At 37.9% G+C, this 21,121-nt stretch overlaps 1 protein-coding gene and 1 pseudogene across 1 annotated transcript in view; both read left to right on the top strand.

Annotated features, from left to right (window-relative positions):
• LOC129504575 (phosphatidylinositol 3,4,5-trisphosphate 3-phosphatase TPTE2-like) overlaps window positions 1-21,121 on the top strand; it is a 111,017-nt gene that overhangs the window by 27,036 nt on the left and 62,860 nt on the right. Inside the window, exons 5-7 of the mRNA XM_055317340.1 lie at window positions 1,472-1,571; window positions 1,712-1,775; window positions 2,531-2,595. Of these exons, the coding sequence (XP_055173315.1) occupies window positions 1,472-1,571; window positions 1,712-1,775; window positions 2,531-2,595 (229 nt within the window). The remainder of the gene's footprint in view (window positions 1-1,471; window positions 1,572-1,711; window positions 1,776-2,530; window positions 2,596-21,121) is intronic.
• Window positions 3,707-4,694, top strand: LOC129504482 (calponin-2-like; annotated as a pseudogene).

Here is a 21,121-nt window from a genome sequence, read left to right as displayed (position 1 = left end):
ATTCAGTACCTTTAGCTGACTAAAGAACATGGAGCCCCTAAGGAAGAAACTTGGGACTTTGCCTATTGTGCTCACTTTAACTTCTCTACTTTTTGAAATTCTCACTGAATTCCCACTGAGCTTCAATCATAAGTTCCTGACACATGGGTTTTTCCTGTAATCAAGAGGATAAATCAGTTAGTTTGAGCATATTAAAAATTTGAGTGACTCAAATTTTCTTCAAGTACAAGTAGAAGAGTAAGTTTGATTCATTTTTTAAAAACATGTAAAGCTATTTTGTACTGCTATGAGAAGCATCCTAAAATAATTACCAAATCAACCCATGCTCTAAGAAAGAGCAAATGGAACAGAAAACAAGGTAACATAGGTAACATCATGGAGGTGGAATTTTGCAGTATGTAAAATGAGGAAAGCTGAGGCAAAGTTAGAACTGTTTAGGTATCAGGAAACTAAAATGTGTATGAGAGACTGATGGCTCCCTCCCCCAGGTCCCCTCACCCCTGTTCTTCCTCTTGCTACTGTGGCAATGGAAGAAAAGGAGCAAGTGTATATTGGGATATAGATGTTAGGCAGCTCACTCATTAGTCCAACAGCTTGCTTCTTCCTGTACTCCAGCAGCTCAGGACTTAAATTCAGTTCCCAACAAAATTTGATATTATATGACAGGCTTGCAGTTGTTTTAAAATAACTGGATCTAGTATGATCCTCAGGCTGACAGCCTCAGTATCACCTAAGAACTTACTAGAAATGCAAGAAGAAAAACATCTCAGGCCCCACTTCAGACCTACTGAATCATATGTACACTCAAGTTAGAAAATCATATATCCAAATTGCCAATTCTCTGCTGCCAATTCTCTGCCATCATGTTTTTGTTTTTGTTTTTTGTCCTGATGGGAAGAGAGACACCAGCTAGCACACTTGGGAAGTATCTCAATCTGCTGCCTGCCTGATATATTTTAGCAGGTATAGTGAGCCTCTGTTACTGATGGGAATAACAAAAGTGAAAAAGAGCCCTTCTTATGGGAAAATCTTTTGATGGGAAATGAACCGTTTGTTGGGAAAATGATTGAAAAATGCTCATCTTGAATCACAGAAGTGTAAGCCACAAATTCATATAACTATTTCTCTCTACCAGAGTTTCTCAACCTCAGCACTATTAATACTTTGGACCAGATAGTTCATTAGAAAGATTGTCCTGTGCATTGACTGGTGTTTAGCAGCATTCCTGGCTTCTACCCACTAGATACAAGTAGCACACCCTCATACACAATGTGACAACCAAAAATATCCCAGACATTGCCAAGTATCCTGTAAGTGGGTGGATAGGAGGCTTAGTGAGGGTGTGTGTGTGTGTGTGTGTGTGTGTGTGTGTGTGTGCAGAATCACCCCTGGTTAAGAACTACAGCTCTAGACTTGATCCATGTTGGCAAAATCCTGTCTCTAAAGCAAAGATGAATCTTTTTGCTATTAGATTGACAATTTTATTTCGACCTCTACGACTTATCATTCTGATAAGAGTTTTTCATCTGGCTCATCAAAAGAGACATCTTGAAATGCTGACCAGAAGAATGGTAAGCAGACAAAACAGGTTTATGATTCAGAAAATATTTGTTTCAGGAAATACTGACAAGGGTTATAGATAGCTATATAATAGTCTTTATTTTTATGTGGATTTTTGTGCTACAAATTAACGATTGTTTTAAACTCTCAGGTTTCAGGAAACAAACGGCGATACAAAAAGGTTGGATTTGACTTAGACCTCACTCATGTTACTGGTTTGTAAAGTTTAACTGTTGATTTACTTATATTAACTTCAGATCTTTCTGGTGTGTGAATAATGTTCATTTTGCTCTTCCTTTTTCTAAGTCATATTCTTTCAAAGCATTCTTTGTCCATGAAGACATGAGCCTCTATGGTAGCACAATATATTTGTAGTTTACCCCGACAATGGAAAATCTGCATTGTCCCCTTAAATCAGGACTACCTGATACCATACAGGAAATTGAATGGATTTCCAGTTGGCTCCCTTTGTTTGGTTTAGAATTTGAGTTCTAGAAGTTTTCCTGGGTCACAAGGATTTCAGACAGACCTGTTCTCTTTCTAAAACCCTAAAGAATAAGGGGTCTCAGTTTTCTGAGTCAGGAGCACTGAAAGGCACCCCGAGAGTTGCCTCCATTGCTGGAGCTCAGATCTCTCATTTTTCTTTGGTATGTATGTATGTATGTATGCGCTTATTTATTTATTTTCTTTGGTATTTCAGTAGGAAATAAATTCTCATGACCAATCAGCACAAATCTGTCCCATATGGCTGGAATCATTTGATTCTTAGGAACATTATGTAAGTTTAATGGTCATTATATTGGATAATTTAATATGTTATCTTCATTATCCTGAGAGGTAGCTTTTTTCCCTATCATTCTCAATCCAGAAAGTCCTTTTCTATGAAAAAGGAGTCTGATTATATATAAGTTCTCATATATTGTTTCACATTTATAATGACATTCATAACAGTGACTATTTTGACTTCCAGAGCGTATTATTGCCATGTCATTCCCATCTTCTGGAAAGGAGTCTTTCTATAGGAATCCCATTAAGGTAAGGGTATTTAACAAAGACTCATAATTCTCAGTAAACATAGGCTGTGGAGTCATAAGTTTAATATTAGCCCACAGTGTTTCAAGTTTACTCTCTCAGGTAAAGAAATTATAATGGATTGATAGCAGTTGCTATGCAATGAACCACCAAAAAGCCTAGTGACTTATAGCACAAACCATTTTCTTAGTTCATGATAGTGTGGTTTGTGAATTTGGGTTGGGCTTAAGTGGGTGGTTCTGCTGGTCAGGGACAGGTTTGACAATCTGAATTAATGCATACATCTGTGGGCAGCTACTTGGTTGGCATCTGAGGATCAGCTATTCTAAAATGGCACGGTCGGAGGGGCCCCTGGGTAGTGGCTTAGTCAGTTGAGCATTGACTCTTGGTTTCAGTTCAGGTCATGATCTCGGGGTCATGAGATCGAGACCTGTGTTGGATTTCATACACTCAGCACAGAGCCAGCTCGAGGTTTTTCTCTCTTTTCTTTTGCCCATCCTCCTGCTCACTTGCATGTGTGTGCGCTCTCTAAATAAGCAAACAATAAATAAAATCTTAAAAAATTAAAAAATTAAATGGTTGGATGGTTCCATGTGATGTCTCACACTCCAGCAGACTAATTCAGGCTTGTTCCTATGGTGGTGGTGTCAGAGATCCCATAAGCAGCAAGCAAAAGAATGCATAGCCCCTAATGGAGCAGGTTCAAAACTAGTATAATGTGGCTTCTACCTCATTCTGTGATACAAAGCAAATTACAATTCAGTCCAGATTCAAGGAGCAGAACAGACTGCATCTCTTGATGGCAAGAATTGCAACAAATTATGGACATTTTTATAGTCTAGCATAGGAGAGAAAGATGAGAATTCTTATTTAAAATATGTGTTCGGGATCCCTGGGTGGCGCAGCGGTTTAGCGCCTACCTTTGGCCCAGGGCGCGATCCTGGAGTCCCGGGATTGAATCCCACGTCGGGCTCCCAGTGCATGGAGCCTGCTTCTCCCTCTGCCTATGTCTCTGCCTCTCTCTCTCTCTCTCTCTCTCTGTGACTATCATAAATAAATAAATAAATAAATAAATAAATAAATAAATAAATAAATAAATAAGATATCCTAAAATATGTGTTCTCCTCCTCCGCCCCTCCGTCCCGCCGGCCACCTGTCCCGTCCGGTCCCGCCGGCCGTGAGCTCCATGCAGCTCAATAAGGGGCCCTCGTATCGGCTGTCCGCCGAGGTCGAGAACCGGCTGCTGTCCAAGTATGATCCCCAGAAGGAGGCGGAGCTCCGCAGCTGGATCGAGGGGCTCACGGGCCTCTCCATCCGGCCCGACTTCCAGAAAGGTCTGAAGGACGGAGTCATCTTGTGCACACTCATGAGCAAGCTGCAGCCAGGCTCCGTCCTCAAGATCAACCGCTCCCTGCAGAACTGGCACCAGCTGGAAAACCTGCCCACCTTCATCAAGGCCATGGTCAGCTACGGCATGAACCCCGTGGACCTGTTCGAGGCCAACGACCTGTTTGAGAGCGGGAACATGACCCAGGTGCAGGTGTCTCTTCTCACCCTGGCGGGGAAGGCCAAGACGCAGGGGCTGCAGAGTGGCGTGGACACTGGGGTCAAATACTCGGAGAAGCAGGAGCAACTTCGACGACGCCACCATGAAGCGGGCCAGTGCGTCATCGGGCTCCAGATCGGCACCAACAAATGTGCCAGCCAGTCGGGCATGACGGCCTACGGCACCCGAAGGCATCTGTACGACCCCAAGAACCATATCCTGCCCCCCAGGGACCACTCAACCATCAGCCTCCAGATGGGCACAAACAAGTGTGCCAGCCAGGTGGGCATGACGGCTCCCGGGACCCGGCGGCACATCTAGGACACCAAGCTGGGGACGGACAAGTGCGACAACTCCTCCATGTCCCTGCACATGGGCTACACTCGGGCGCCAACCAGAGTGGCCAGGTCTTCAGCTTGGGCCGGCAGATCTACGACCCCAAGTACTGCCCGCAGGGCCAGGGGGCGGATGGGGCTGCAGGGGCTGCGGGCGGCGGCCCAGACCCGGGGAGGCCCCGGAGCGCACCCCCTACCCGCAGGAGGAGGCCGACTACTGAGGCGCCCTGCGGGGGCCTCCCCACGTCAGTCTGGGCGGTGTCGGGGTTCTTCTGTTTTTCATCTTGATTTTCTCCTTGTCTGCGCGCTGCCCGCCCAAGGCCTGTGGGGCAGGGGTACGGGGGCATGCGGGGGTCTGCCTGCCAAGGTTCCCGCCGCAGACCTGCCAGCAGGCTTGGGGCTGAGCTGGGGGCGGGGGGGGGGAGCGGAGAAAGACACCCGCGGGCTGGGACCAGCCCTGAATGGTTTCCGGTTGCTTCTCCTTCTCTTCCCTTTTCTCTGATCAGTTTGTGGTTTCTGTACCCACAGAAGTTTCAGGCAGTTTTAATGAAAGAAAAATGATGTTCTTTTGCAGGGCAGTGGTAGGGGTGGGGGTGGAAGGAAGGGGAGGGCCGGGCCATGGCCTGAATCACCTGAGGGCTTGTGAGGGACCGGATTTCTTTAGCACTGCCCCCAAGGGCTGGTGGGGAAACTGAGGCCCCGGGCAGAATGACAGAGTTCCCAGTGGTTGAGGCAAAGCCACCGGGGGTCCCCCTCCGCCCCACCCCCAACCCCCTACTTGTCCTCATTCCTCTGCCAAGTACTGCACAGGGACCCCCAGCGGAGGTCCTCCCCAGGGACTGGCCCCCATCCAGCAGCCCTGGAACCAAGAGATCATGTGAAATGTGACTGTGGACCAAAGGCAATAAAAACCTCTTTTTAGGAAAAAATAAAATTAAAATAAATAAAATAAAATAAGTTTTCTTAGGTGGAGTTATAGTGGAGGCATACTGCTTTAGAGTTTGTGGGTGAAATTATTTCATCCTCTAATGAGGATGGCACCAGACAAAGAAGGAAGCCCCTTACCCTCTCAAAACCAAGGCAAAGGCTTTGAAGGTCAAAAACGTGGTGCTGAAAGATGTCCACAGTCACCAAAGAAAGAAGACCCACAGATCACCTACATTCTGACAGCCCAAAGACACTACATCTCTGAAGGCAGCCCAAATATCCTCAAAAGACTGCCCCCAGAAGAAACAAGCTCGACCACTGTGCCATCAAGTTCCCCCTGACTACTGACTGAGTCAGCCATGAAGAAAATAGAAGACAACAACATATTTGTGTTCATTGTGGATGTCAAAGCCAACAAGCACCATAGTAAGCCCGGGTGGCTCAGCTGTTTGGCGCCACTTTCAGTCCAGGGCGTGATCCCGGAGATCTGGAATTGAGTCCCATGTCAGGCTCCCTGCATGAAGCCTGCTTCTCCCTCTGCCTGTCTCTCTGCCTCTCTTTGCCTCTCATGAATAAATAAATAATTTAAAAAAAAAGCCAGCAAGCACCAGATCAAACAGGCTGTGAAGAAGCTCTGTGACATTGATGTGGCCAAAGTCAATACCCTGATCAGGCTTCATGGAGAGAAGAAAGCATATATTCCACTGGCTCCTGACTATGACACTTTGGATGTTACCAACAAAATTTCGGTCATCTAAACTAGGTCCAGATGGCTAAATCTAATTTTTTTCACCATAATTATTTAATTCAAACATAAAATGATATTTAGTTTGAAATTCCAGTTAAAAGCCATTATTTAAGAAGTTTTCAGGGATCCCTGGATGGCTCAGCGGTTTAGCGCCTGCCTTTGGCCAGGGGCGTGATCCTGGAGTCTCAGGATCGAGTCGCACATCAGGCTCCCGTGCATGGAGCCTGCTTCTCCCTCCTCCTGTGTCTCTGCCTCTCTCTCTCTCTCTCTCTGTCTATCATAAATAAATAAATCTTTAAAAAAAATAAATAAAAGAAGTTTGCATATATGTATTGGTACATATTAGTGCAATTTGTAGTATCTGTTATATGATGTAATTATATCTTATATACAGATGTATAACACACATATGTATATACACCTAAGTCTACATATAAACATGCATATATAATTATGCTTTTGTTAAGACATAACAAATACTATAAATTGCACTTAAGTGGATCTTGATAAAATTATATATAGGTGTATATGCATGTAACCAACACCCCTATCAATATGTAGAACATTTCTTGTTCTTTTTCAGTCAATATCCCAACACACTGGAAGTAATTATTATTCTAACATCTTTTATCACAGATTCATTTTACCTTTTCTTGAATTTCACATAAGTGGAATCATATACTACATCTTTTTTTTGGCTGGCTTTATATGCCTAAAATATGAGGTTCATTCAATATTGTTGTACAGTTCTTACAACATTTACATATTACTTATATTTATTCATTATAACATTAATATTCACTGCTTTCTAAAATCCTGTATTAAAAGCCAAGTATTCAGGGGCACCTAGGTGGCTCAGTTGGTTAAGTGTCTGCCTTCCCAGGGTCCTGGGATTGAGCCCCACATCATGCTCCCTGCTCAGTGGGGAGCCTGCTTCTCCCTCTCTCTCTGTTGCTTCCCCTGTTTGTGCTCTCTCCCTCTTTCTCTGGCAAATAAATAAATAAAATCTTTAAAAAAAAAAAAAGGCCCAAACATTCAGGTGCACCTGGGTGGCTCAGTTGGCTAAGCAGCTGCCTTTAGTTCAGGTCATAATCTGAGGACTGGGGGGGTGTCCCTCTTCATCGGGAAGTCTGCTTCTCCCTCTCCCTCTGCCCCTACCTCATTCGTGCTTGTGTGCTCTTGCTCTCGTTCTAGCTCTTAAATAAATAAATAAAATCTTTATATTAAAAAAAGCCCAAGCATTCAGTTTATATACAGAAGTCATACAATTATACACCACTTCACAAAGACAGCAAAAGTGTTACATTCTAAACATCTACCCTACAGAAATTTTTAAAAATCAAAAGATATAGCTGAAGAAATAGGTATAAATTTAGCAGCCAGTAATTTTGACAAGGAAGTTGTACAAATACCTTTAAATATGTGAATTAAAAATAATGCATTTTGAGTAATCATTATGTTTTATGTTGATAAAAAAAGAATACTGGCTGTTGAAGAATCACGTTAAAAACATTTAGTGCACTTCAAAATGTTATACAAATTATGGTGGTTTCTATGCACCCCTAAACCTTAGTCATTTAGTTTAAGTATATCACTAAAATGACCATTAATTCTTCCAGTACAATGGTATATTTCATCCTTTTGACCTTTGCATACTCTAGAATATGTTAGAAACATATAAGATTCACAAATGTTTAGAAAAGCAAGCAGAAGACCAATGAACCTGCCCAGTTCTTCTGAGATGGTCTCATGTCTGCTTAATAAGTATTCATTCTGCAAAACAGTAAGCTAATGTTTGAACATAATTTCCAAGATAAAACACATTTTCTCATAAATCATGAAGTCTTTTTCTCAAGCACCACAACAGTAGACAGAAGAATTTTAGTTTGAACAGATTTCTTGGAATGTGCTTAACCTGATATTTCAACTTAGTTTCCAAGATTTCACAAGGAGCAGATTTTGAATTATAGACAGGCTCTGATTTTAAAAGGTTCAACTTTTGGACTCTTTCCATAATTTGGCTATTGTCCCTTGATGAATGGATAAAGAAGGTGTGAGATATATATATATATTACTGCGGAATGCTGTGTGTGTGGTGTATATATATATATATATACCATTGGTGAATATTACAATTACAATAATTACAATAAGATTTACAGCAATGTGAATGGAACTAGAGTGTATTATGCTAAGTGAAATAAGTCAGAGAGGCGATCCCTGGGTGGCTCAGCGGTTTAGCGCCTGTCTTCAGCCCAGGGCATGATCCTGGAGACCCAGGATCGAGTCCCACTTTAGGCTCCCTGCTTTGCCCTCTGCCTGTGTTTCTGCTTCTCTTTCTCTGTGTGTGTGTGTGTCTCTCATGAATGAATAAATAAAATCTTTTTTAAAAAAAAAAAGGAAGAAAGAAGTCAGAGAAGACAAATATGATTTTGCAAGCAATTGTTTACAACCATAAAAACCATTATCTCTAATGTGAATTTAAGAAACATATATGTTATATATGAACATAGGGGAAGGGAAAGAAAAATAGTATAAAAACAGAGAGGGAGGGGATCTCTGGGTGGCGCAGCGGTTTGGCGCCTGCCTTTGGCCCAGGGCGCGATCCTGGAGACCCGGGATCGAGTCCCACATCGGGCTCCCGGTGCATGGAGCCTGCTTCTCCCTCTGCCTGTGTCTCTGCCTCTCTCTCTCTTTCTCTCTCTCTCCCTGACTATCATAAATAAATAAAAATTTTAAAAAATTAAAAAAAAAAACAGAGAGGGAGGCAAACCATAAAAGACTCTATAGTTAAAAGAACAAACTGAGGATTGCTGGAGGGGAGATGGGTAGGGGATGGGCTAAATGGGTAATGGATATTAAGGAGGGCACTTGTTGGGATGAGCACTGGGTGTTATATGTAAACAATAATCACTAAATTCTACTCCTGAAACCAATAATACATATGTGTTAACCAACTTGAATTTAAAATAAAAATAAAAAGGCTCAGTAATGTGAAGGTGATACAATGGTGTGAAGGTGATAAATATTCAGTAGACCTCATACTCTGAAGTTTGAATTTGATCCTTTCTCAAGCTAGTGATCTGTGGTGTGATATTCTCAACAGCTGCAATTCCCAGTCAGCCACATGATCATAAGGTTGAACAGTTACATACCCTGACAACCACTGTGTGCCTCTATAACCACTCTTGTTTTTCCCATTCAGTACAGTATTCAGTACATTACATGAGACATTCAATAATTTATTGCAAAATAGGTTTCATATTAGATGATCTTGTCCAACTGTAGACTAATGTGTTTTGAGCATATTTAAGGTAGGCTACACTAATCTATGATGTTGGATAGGTTAGATGTATTAAATGTATTTTTGACTCATAATATATTCAACCTGAAATGGGTTTGTTGGGACCTAACCCCATCATAAGTCAAGGAATATATATACTCAGAAAGAAACTGCCTTGAGAAAGATGAACTCCAGCATTATCAATAGAAAAAAAGTATCCACTGTATTCATCTCTTATACAAACAGAAAAATAAAGCATTTTCCCCCTTGGAATAATATTTATACAATAATATATAGTAATATAATAGATATTAGATATTAGATAATAGTTATACATATTATATAATAAATTGATATTAATATATTAGAATAACATTTGCCTCTTAGAATAGTACATATTTAAATATATATACTGCATAGTACATAATTTTATATAATATAAAATTACAAGTAATATTAAATAGCACATTTATTCTATTTATAAATACATATTGCAAATATATTTGTATATATACACATCTCTCATAGAAAAACAAAAATATAACATTTTCCCCTTAGAATAATATGTGTATTTACATATAATATATATTATACTACACAATATATAATATATAATTACATATATAAATTATACAGTTACATACATTTAGTGTATGTTATATATTACATGTAAATATACATTTATTTATAGAATATATAATACAAATTCATCTTTTATAGAAACAGAAAAATAAAACCTTTTCCTCTTAGAATAATACACGTATATTTATATATAATATGTTATATAATGCTCACTTTGGCGGCACATATATATAATATAACATGTTATATAAATATATATAATATAGTACATGTTATATAATATATAAATGTAACATGTATATATCAATATGTGAATATAATCAAATTTGTATAATATATACAATATGTAATATGTTATATGTAACATATAAGTATATATATTTTTTAAAGATTTTATTTATTCATTATTATTTTATTTATTCAAGATTTTATTTATTCACGAATAAATTTATTTATTTATTTTATTATTCATTTTATTTATTTATTCTCAGACACAGAGAGAGAGAGAGAGGCAGAGACACAGGCAGAGCGAGAAGCAGGCTCCATGCAGGGAGTCTGATGTGGGACTCGGTCCCGGGTCTCTCACACCATGGGCTGAAGGCGGTGCTAAACCGCTGAGCCACCCGGGCTGCATATATAAAAGTATATATTTTTAGTTTGTTATGTAATTATATATAAATTATGAATTCTATAAATTATATTTATAAATTATAAATTAGATAATTTATATATAATTATATATAATTGAGTTGTATATTACATATAATAGTTTCTATAATCCTATAACATGTTATATATGTTATATATTATATTACACAATATGTATTATATTGCATGCTATATTATGTATGTTATATATTATATGGTATATACTACATTATATTACATATAATACATACATGTATTATTCTAAGGGAAAATTTTTCTATCTTCCTGTTTATGTAAGAGAACCATATATGTAATGTATATTATAAGTAATATATAACTAACCTGAAACCATATAATTCATATGGTAAAATGTTGGACCAAAGTATGAAAACTACTAGAGCTTTCAGAAAAAGACAAGACAAAAAGCTATCTGGCATATATATAAACGAAATGTAATACTCTCCAAAGGTTTAAAAATAGTAATTGATACCTCTATTTAAAAATTCTAATTCTAAAAAAAAGAAATCTAATTCTAGGGGCACCTCTGGGTGGCTCAGTCAGTTAAGCACCTGACTGTTGGTTTTGGCTCAGGTCATGATCTCAGGGTCCTGGGACTGAGTCCTGGGTCAGACTCTGGCCTCAGTGAGGAGCCTGCATGAGGATTCTCTCCTTCTCCCTCTGCCTATCCCACCACTCATATACACAGCCTCTCTCTTTTTCTCAAATAAATAAAACCTTTTTAATAAATAAAATAAAACTCGAATTCTAAATTTTGAAAAAATCTATATACATAAACCACTAACTTAATGAGAGGCCCCCTGCCTTCCCCCCAAAAATCAGTACTAAGAAAACCCAGAACAGCTGATAATTCACAGTTCTATATGAACAACTCTTTTATAATTCATCCTGTAAAGTACTTTATTTTACAATCTGCTTATCTTGTGTAACTAATATTGTCTACTTTATTACATTAAAAATTCATACAGTGTTAAAGTAGGACTGTATATGAAAGGAGGACTGCATCTAATATTTCTGTAGCATTGTCATCTTTTTCTATAGATGATTCTGAGAATGTCCCCAGTTCTATTGGTATTGGATCCTACTCATTCTTTTGTATGTAGTAGAATTGCTTTTGTATTGTAGTTAGAATTGCTGCTTCCAAGGCCTGTATTTTTTATTTCCTTCAGAATATAAATCTTTCTCAGCTTGAGACATATGAATTTCATCCATTTAATTGTTTTCCTCAGAAGTCTCTTCATTCATAAAATCTCCCAGTCTTCCACCTTTGAATATGATATTAGCTATGAGTTTCTCACGTATAGACTTTATCATATTGAAGTATGTTATCTCTAAACCTACTGTGTTGTGAGTTTTTATCCTTTCTCTTGCTGATGATGTATCACATTGATTTGCAAAAATTATATCACCATTGCATCCTGAGAACAAATTCCACTTGATCATGGGGAATGATTTTTTTAATGTATTGTTGGATTCAGCTTGCTTATATTTTCTTGAAGATTTTTGCATCTATTTTTCATCAGGGCTATTGACCAATAGTTCTCCTCTTTTTTGTAGTATCTTTATCTGGTTTGAGTATCATGGTAATGTTGGCCTCATAGAAGTTTTCCTTTTCTTCTATTTTTTGGAATAGTTTGAAAAGAATAGGTATTAACTCTTTTTAAAATGTTTGGTAGAATTTATCTGTGAAGCTATCTGGTCCTGGACTTTTGTTAGGAGTTTTTTGATTACTGATTCAATTTCATTGCTTATAATTGGTCTTTTCAAATTTTCTATCTTCCTGATTCATTTGGAGAGGTTATATATTATAGAGTTCTACAAACTTATCCATTTCTTTTACATTGTCCAACTTGTTGGCATATAATTTTTCATAATATTCTCTCATAATCCTTTGTATTTCTGTGGTGTCAGCTGTTATTTCTCCTTTTTATTTCTAATGTTGTTTAAGCCCCCTCCCTTTTTTTGATGAGTCTGGCTAAAGGCTTATCAATTTCGTTCATCTTTTTAAAGAACCAGCTCCTGGTTTCATTGATCTACTCTATTGTATTTTAGTTTCTATTTCATTTATTTCTGCTCTAATCTTTTATTTATTTTATACCTTTAGGTATAAGGTTAGGTTGTGTATTTGAGACTTTTCTACTTGAGAAGGGCTTGTATTGCTATAAACTCCCCTCTTAGTATAGCTTTTGCTGCATCCCAAAGATTTTGGACTATTGTGTTCCATTTTCATTCTGCTCCATGTATCTTTGAATTTCCTCTTTGATTTCTTGATTCATTCATTCATTCACTGTTTAGTAATGTGTTATCCAACCTCCATGTATTTGTGATCTTTCCAGATTTCTTCTTGTTTTTGATTTCTAGTTTCATAGTGTTATAGTCAGAAAAGATGTATGGTATGACTTGGACTTTGTGAATTTGTTGAGACTTCTTTTTAGCCTAATATATGCTCTCTTCTGAAATGTTCGATGTGCACTTGAAAAGAATGTGTGTTCTGCTGTTTCAGGATGGAATATTCTGAATACATCTGTTAATTCCACATGGTTCCATGTGTTACCCAAAGCCATTGTTTCCTTAATGATATTTTGTTTGGATGATCAGTCCATTGATGTAAGGAGGGTAAAGTCCCTTGCTATTATTGTATACTATCAATTACTTCCTTTATGTTTGTTATTAGATGTTTTATGTATTTAGCTGCTTCCATGTTGGGTGCATAAATATTTACAATTGTTAAATCTTCTTGTTGAATTGTTCCATTTATGATTATAGAGTGTCCTTCTTTGTCTCCTGTTACAGTCTTTGTTTTAAACTCTATTTTGTTTGACCTAAGTATTGCTACCCCAGCTTTCTTTTATATCCATTTGCATGCATTCTCCATTCCTTCACCTTCAATATGTATGTGTCTTTAGGTTTGAAATGAGTCTCTTGTAAGCAACATAAATATGGGTCTTAGGGTTTTTTTCCCATTCCATCAGCTTATGTCTTTTGATTGGAGCCCTTAGTCCATTTACATTGAAAGTAATTATTGATGGATATGTATTTATTGTCATCTTTTACTTGTTTTGTGGTTGTTTTTGTAGTGCTTTCTGTTCCTTTCTTCCCTTGCTCTCTTCTCTCATGATTAGTTGACTTTATTTAGTGACATATTTGGATTCCTTTCCCTTTATTCTTTGCATATCTGTTACCAGTTTTGATTTGTAGTTGCCATTAGGTTTATATATAACATTTTTTGCATATAGCAGACGGCATTGAGCTGATGGGCACTTAAGTTTGAATGCATTCTTTACTCTTCTCTCCACATTTTAGGTATATGATGTCATAATTTACATCCTTTTATTTTTTTAGTCTTCTTACTGATTTTTGTAGATATACTTACTTTAACTGCCTTTGTACTTCCTATTTTCTTACTCCTGCTTACATTCTTCCACAAGAGTCCCCTTTTGCATTTTTGTAGGGCTCGTTTAGTGGTTGTGAATTTTTTTAACTTTTGTTTGCTGTGGAAACACTCTCTCCTTGCTGGATAGCCTTGCTAGAGTATTCATGGCTGCAGGTTTTTTTCCTTCCAGCACTTTGAATATATCATGCCATTCTCTTCTGGTCTGCAAAGTTTCCACAATCAACACGTAATCTAAAGGAGTTTTCTTTGTATATAACTGCTTTCTTTTTTCTCTTGCTACTTTTGAAATTCTATCACTATTTTTGCCATTGTAATTACTATGTGTTTTGGAGTAGACCTCCTTGGGTTGATTTTGTTAGGGGGCTCTCTGTGCCTCCTGGATCCAGGTTTCTGTTTCCTCCCCAGAATCGAGAAGTTTTCAGCTATAATTTCTTCAAATAAGTTTTCTACCCACTTTTCCCTCTCTTCTCCTTCTGGGATTCCTGTAATGTGGGTGCTATTATACTTGATGGAGTCACTGAATTCCTTAAGTCTATTCCGATTTTGCATTTTTTTTCCTCTTATCTGCTCAGCTTGATTATTTTACATTACTCTGTCCTCCAGGTTACTGATTTATTCTTCTCCTTCTTCTAGCCTATTGTTTGATCTAGTGTATTTTTATTTTGGTTTTTTTAATTTTTTTAAAATTTTTATTTATTTATGATAGTCACACAGAGAGAGAGAGGCAGAGACATAGGCAGAGGGAGAAGCAGGCTCCATGCACCCGGAGCCCGATGTGGGATTCGATCCCGGGTCTCCAGGATCGCGCCCTGGGCCAAAGGCAGGCGCTAAACTGCTGCGCCACCCAGGGATCCCCCTCTAGTGTATTTTTAATTCCAATTATTGTGTTCTTCATCTCTGATGATTCTGTTTTACCTCTTTGTTTTAAGGGTCTCACTGATGTCCTCCACTCTTTTCTCAAGCTCATTGAGTATCTTTATGACTATTACTTTAAATGCCATATTGGGCACATTACTTATCTCTGTTTTGATTAGGTGTCTTGCTGTGATTTTGTCCTGTTCTTTCATTTGGGACATATTCCTCTGTCTCCTCATTTTGTCCTCCTCTGTGTCTATTTCTATATATTAAGAAAATCAGCTATATGCCCTACTCTTGAAAATAATGGCCTTATGAAGAAGAGGTCCTGTAGTGCTCTGCAGTTTAGCATCCCCTCTTCACCAGAACCTGGTAATTCAGGGATGTCTCCAATGTGTGTTGTGTGTGCCCTCCTGTGGTGTCTTGGCCACTTTTTCCATCAGTCATCTGCAGTGGCTCCCTTTGTCTGCTGTGGGCAGTGTTTGTTCTTTGTGGTATTAATCAGCAGTCTGGGGCCATCTTGGGCTTGAGTTAAGTTAGACCAGATGTTTGCCAGAGATGCAATAGCACCAAACTGCAGGGTGCTTTTGCTGTTTGTCCCTTGAAATGCTTTTGTTGGTGAGCCAGGCCAGCAATCCAGACCAGCTGTCTGCTTCCAGCTTACTGCTAGGTCCACAGTTTGACTGTTGTCTGTGGTTATCTTTCCCTTTCCCCAGAGCAGGAGTTACTTAGGAGTGATGCTGGCCCCTGTTGGGGTTGTTCTCACACTGCCAGGCTTGTGGCACCCATCTGGATGGCCCTGTCAAATAGCATGTTAGAGGGGGCAGATGCATAATGTGCCTGAGGTTCAGAGGGGACTGTGGTATTAGCCAGTTAGGTAGTGAGTATCAGAGCTGTGCTGGTCCTGCAGGTGGCCATTTGTTTATGATGGGGGAAGGAAGGCAGGGCACTGGTACCTGCCAGCTCCTTTGTTCCTGAAGGAGTCTTCCAGCAATCTCTGTCCCTCTCGGATGTGCTCTGAGATGAATAAACTACTGGTTTTCAAAGCCAAATATTCTGGGGATTCATCTTCCCTACATCGGCTCCCTGGTGTAAGATATTTCTTTCCCCTCTCCATGCCTGCAGCACCCCTTCCTCCTACAGACAGTTGTATGGGTCTCCTTAGCTCCAGACTGTGTCTCTGCCCTTCCTACCCCCTTTGTTGTGGTCTCTTCTCTACATTAGTTGTGTGGAGTTTATTCTGCCAGTCTTCATGTGTCATCATGTGGCAAAAAGGAACCTTGTGCACTGCTGTTGGGAATGCAAACTGGCACAACCGCTGTGGAAGTTCAATGGAAAGTCCCTCAAAAATAAAAAAAATAGACATATTCTGTGATCCAGGAATCACCTTCCCGGGTATTTACCCAAAGAAAGCAAAAACACTAATTCAAAATGATATATGCACCCCTTATTTTATTGCAGAATTATCTACAATGGCCAAACTGTGAAAGCAACCCAAGCATCCATCAATAGATGAATAAAAAAGATTTTATATATCTATATTATATAATATTATATATATAATATTCCATTGCATATATGCATATATACATATGCAGTGGAATATTATTCAGCCATAAAAAGAATGAAATCTTGCCATTTGCAACAACATGAATGGATCTAGAGAGCATAACGTGAAGCAAAATAAGCCAGTCAGAGAAAGACAATTACCATATGATTTTACTCATGTAGAATTTAAGAAACAAATGAACAAAGGGAGGAGGGAAAGACCAATCAAAAATGAGACTCTTAATTACAGAGAACACATGGGTTTTGTGAAATAGGTAAAGAAGATTAAGAGTACACTTATGTTGATGAGCACTATTCCATATTAATATGGAACTGCTGAATCACTATTTTGTACACCTTAAACTAATATAACACTGCATTAAATACACCAGAACTTAAAAAATAAAACATTGGAATGAATAAATGGTCACAAAAAATTAATTCATGCATTCATTTTAATAAGTTGTGTATTCCTTGGGCTTTTTATGTATATAATCATGTAAAATTACTACTTTCTTAATTTTGAAAGCTTTTTATTTTTTTCTTTCTTTATTGAATTGTCTAGGACCTCCACTGTCATGTTGAATAATAGTAAGAACAGACACTCTTTGCTTGTTCTGAAACTTAGATTGAAAGAATTAGAAATCCCACTATTAGAATAGTGTTTTCTAGAGGCCTTTTATAGCTGCTTTTTACCAAATTAAGAAAGTTTTATTTTTTTTTTATTTTTTAAGATCTTATTTATTCATGACAGACACACAGAGAGAGGCAGAAACATAGGTGGAGGGAGATGCAGGTTCCCTGTGGGGAGCCTGATGTGGAACTTGATCCCAGGACCTGGGATCATGTCCTTTTAAAAAAAAATATATTTTTTTTATTGGTGTTCAATTTGTCAACATACAGAATAACACCCAGTGCTCCCTGGGTGTTAACCTCCCCTTCCACCACCCCTAGTTCGTTTCCCAGAGTTAGGAGTCTTTCATGTTCTGTCTCCCTTTCTGCTGAGATCATATCCTGAGCCGAAGGCAGATGCTCAACCACAGAGCCACCCAGGAATCCCTATTTTTTATTGCTAAAAGATTTTATTTATCTAGTCATGAGAGACACGCAGAGAGAGGCAGAGACTTAGGCAGAGGGAGCAGCAGGCTCCCCGCAGGGAGCCTGATGCCAGGACCCTAGGATCATGACCTGAGCCAAAGGCAGATGGTCAACCACTGAGCCACCCAGGCATCCAAGAAACTTTTATTTATTTCTAGTTTACTAGGAGTTGAATCATGAATGAGTAAATTTATCAATACTTTTTCTACATGTATGGAGATAATCAAAGGTTTTTCTGTTATTTTCTGTAAAGCCAACCTTTTTTATTCCTGAAATAAACCCCTCTGGTCTTAATGTGTTATTTATTATACTACAACTGTCTATCTGCTAATATTTTATTTACAACTCTTTGTATATGTTGATGAGAGATCTTGACCTTCATTGTTCCTTTTTTTTAATTGAGGTGTAGTTGACACACACAGTGTTACATTAGTTCTAGGTATACAACATAGTGATTTGACAAGTCTGTCTGTTACACTATGCCCATCACAAGTGTAGTTAGTGATAGAAGTGTCACCATAAAACACCAGTACGATACCATTGACTATATTACGTTGCTATACCTTTTATCCTTGTGACTAACTCATTCCATAAACGGAAGCCTGTATCTCCTATTCCCCTTCATGTATTTTGTCTATCCTTGAGTCCTTCTCTCCTTTGGCAAACATCAGTTTGTTCAGTGTATTTATGGATCTGGCTCTGCTTTTTGTTCATTTCATTTTTAGATTCAAAATATGGTATTTGCCTTTCTCAGTCTGGTTTACTTCACTAAGCATAATACCCTCTATGTTCATCCATGTTGTTGCAAATAGCAAGGCTCAATGATATCCTTTGTATATATATATGTCACCTCTTCTTTAGCCATTTATCTGTTGATAGACACTTGGGTTGTATCCATATCTTGGCTATTACAAATAATGCAAATAATAAACAGAGATACAGATACCTTTTGGAATGTGTGTTTTTGTTTTCTTTGGGTAACACAGTAGTGAAATTACTGGATCATATGGTAATTCTATTTTTAATTTTTTAAGGAACTTCTGTACTTTTTTCCACAATGGCCGCACCAATTTGCATTCCTACCACCAGTGTACATCTCCACATCCTCACTAACACTTAATTCTTGTCTTTGATTTTAGCCATTCTGACAGGTATAAAGTGATAGCTCATGGTTTTGATTTGCATTTCCCTAATGATTAGTGATATTTAGCATCTTTTTATGTGTCTGTTGGCTATCTCTATGTCTTCTTTGAAAAAAATGTCTATTCAGATTTTCTGCCTATTTTTAATTTAATCATTTATTTTTTGGGTGTTGCTTTGTATAATTCCTTTATATATTTTGGATATTAACTCCTTATCAGACATATTATTTGCACGTATCTTCTTCCATTCACAGGGTGGCTTTTTGGTTTTGTCACTGGTTTTCTTCACCATGCAAAAACTTCTTATTTTGAAACAGTCCAATTCGTTTATATTTACTTTTGTTTCCTTGCCTAAGGACACATATGTAGAAAGATATTACTATGGCTGATGTCAAACAGCTTATTGCCTATGTTTTCTTCAAGAAGTTTTATGGCTTCAGGTCTCGTATTTAGGTCTTTAATTCAATGTGTTTATTTTTGTGTATGGTGTAAGAAACTGCATGTAGCTGTCTAGTTTTCCCAGCACCACTTATTGAAGGGAATGTCTATTCCCCAGTGTGTAGTCTTGCCTCCTTTGTCCTAGATTAGTTGTGCCTGTTAAATGGGCACATTTTATTATTATGGGTTTATTATTAATTCCTTTATATATTTTGGAGTTATATTTTATATAATTAAAGGAACCCATTATTATGGGTTTACTTCTGGGCTCTCTAATCTGTTCTATGTGTCTATTTTTGTGCCAGTACTACACTATTTTGATTACAATCGCTTTGTAGTATATCTTATAATCCGGTTTGTCTTCAATTTCTTTCATCAGCACTTTATAGTTTTCAGAATACAGATCTTTTACCACCTTTGTTAAGTTTATTTCTAGGTATTTTATTCTTTTGGTGCAATTACAAATAAAATTATTTTCTCTTTCTGCTACTTGATTATTAGTGTACAAAAATCAATTTATCTATATTATGTATCCTGCAACTTCACTGAATTCATTTATTCTAATAGCCATGGGGTTTTCTCTGAATAATATCATGTAATCTGCAGATAGTCATAGTAAGTTTTTCTCTACCAACTTCGAGGACAATTTTTTTTTCTTGTCTGATTATGATGGTTAGAGCGTCCAGGAATATGTTGAATAAAAGTGGTGAGAGTAGACATGCTTGTCTTGTTTTTGATTTTAGAGGAAAAGTTCTCCAGTTTTCACTATTGAGTATGATGTTACCTGTGAGTTTATCATATATGACATTTATTATGTTAGGGTATGTTCCTTCTAAACCCATTTTTTAAACTGAGATGATCATGTGGTTTTTATACTTTGTTTTGTTGACTTGGGGTGATTGATTTCCAAATACTGAACCATTCTTGCAGCCCTGGGATAAATCCCATTTGATTGTAGTGAATCTTCCTTTTAATATATTGTTGAATGTTGCTGATATTTTGTTGAGAATTTTTGCTTCTGTGTTCTTCAGTAATATTGTTTGTAGTTTTGTTCTTTTGTAGTATGTTTGTTGGTTTCGGTATCAGGGTAGTAAATGCTGGCCTCATAGACTGTACTTTGAAGCTATACTTCTTTTGTTATTTTTTAGAATAGATAGATAATAATAGATAATAGGTACTAACTCTTCTTTTTTTTAATTTTTTTTATTGGAGTTCAATTTGCCAACATATAGCGTAACATCTAGTGCTTATCCCGCCAGTGCCCCCCCAGGACCTATCACCCAGTCACCCCAATCCCCCGCCCACCTCCCCTTTCACCACCCCTTGTTCATTTCCCAGAGTTAGGTGTCTCTCATGTTTTGTCACCCTCACTGATATAATCACTCATTTTCTCTCCTTTCCCCTTTATTCCCTTTCACTATTTTTTATATTCCCCAAATGACTGAGACCATATAATGTTTGTTTTTCTCTGATTAACTTATTTCACTCAGCATAATACCCTCCAGTTCCATCCACGTCGATGCAAATGGTGGGTATTTGTCGTTTCTAATGGCTGAGTAATATTCCATTGTACACATATTTGGTAAATTCACCTTTGAATTTGTCTGGTCCTGGAATTGGTTTGTTGGGAGTTTTTTTGTTGTTGTTGTTAACAATTCAATTCTGTTAGCAATAATTTGGTTTTCAAATTTGTATTTCTTCCTGATTCAGTTTAGGGAAATTGTGCCCTTCTAGGAGTTCATCTATTTTTCCTAGGTTATCCGATTTGTTGCCATATAATTTTTTGTATTACTGTTATAATCCTTTGTATCTCTATGGTGTTCTTTGTTACCTCTCTTGTTTCTGGTTTTGTTTGCTTTTTTTCTTTTTTTTAAGAGATTTTATTTATTTATTCATGAGAGAGACAAACAGAGAGAGGCAGAGACACAGGCAGAGGGAGAAGCAGGCTCCCTGCAGGGAGCCTGATG

Source organism: Nyctereutes procyonoides, unplaced genomic scaffold (genome assembly GCF_905146905.1).
Source record: "Nyctereutes procyonoides isolate TBG_1078 unplaced genomic scaffold, NYPRO_anot_genome, whole genome shotgun sequence".
Taxonomy (NCBI): Eukaryota; Metazoa; Chordata; class Mammalia; order Carnivora; family Canidae; genus Nyctereutes; species Nyctereutes procyonoides.
The sequence above is the reverse complement of the archived record's forward strand: the minus strand, read 5'-3'. Positions and strand labels throughout refer to the sequence as shown.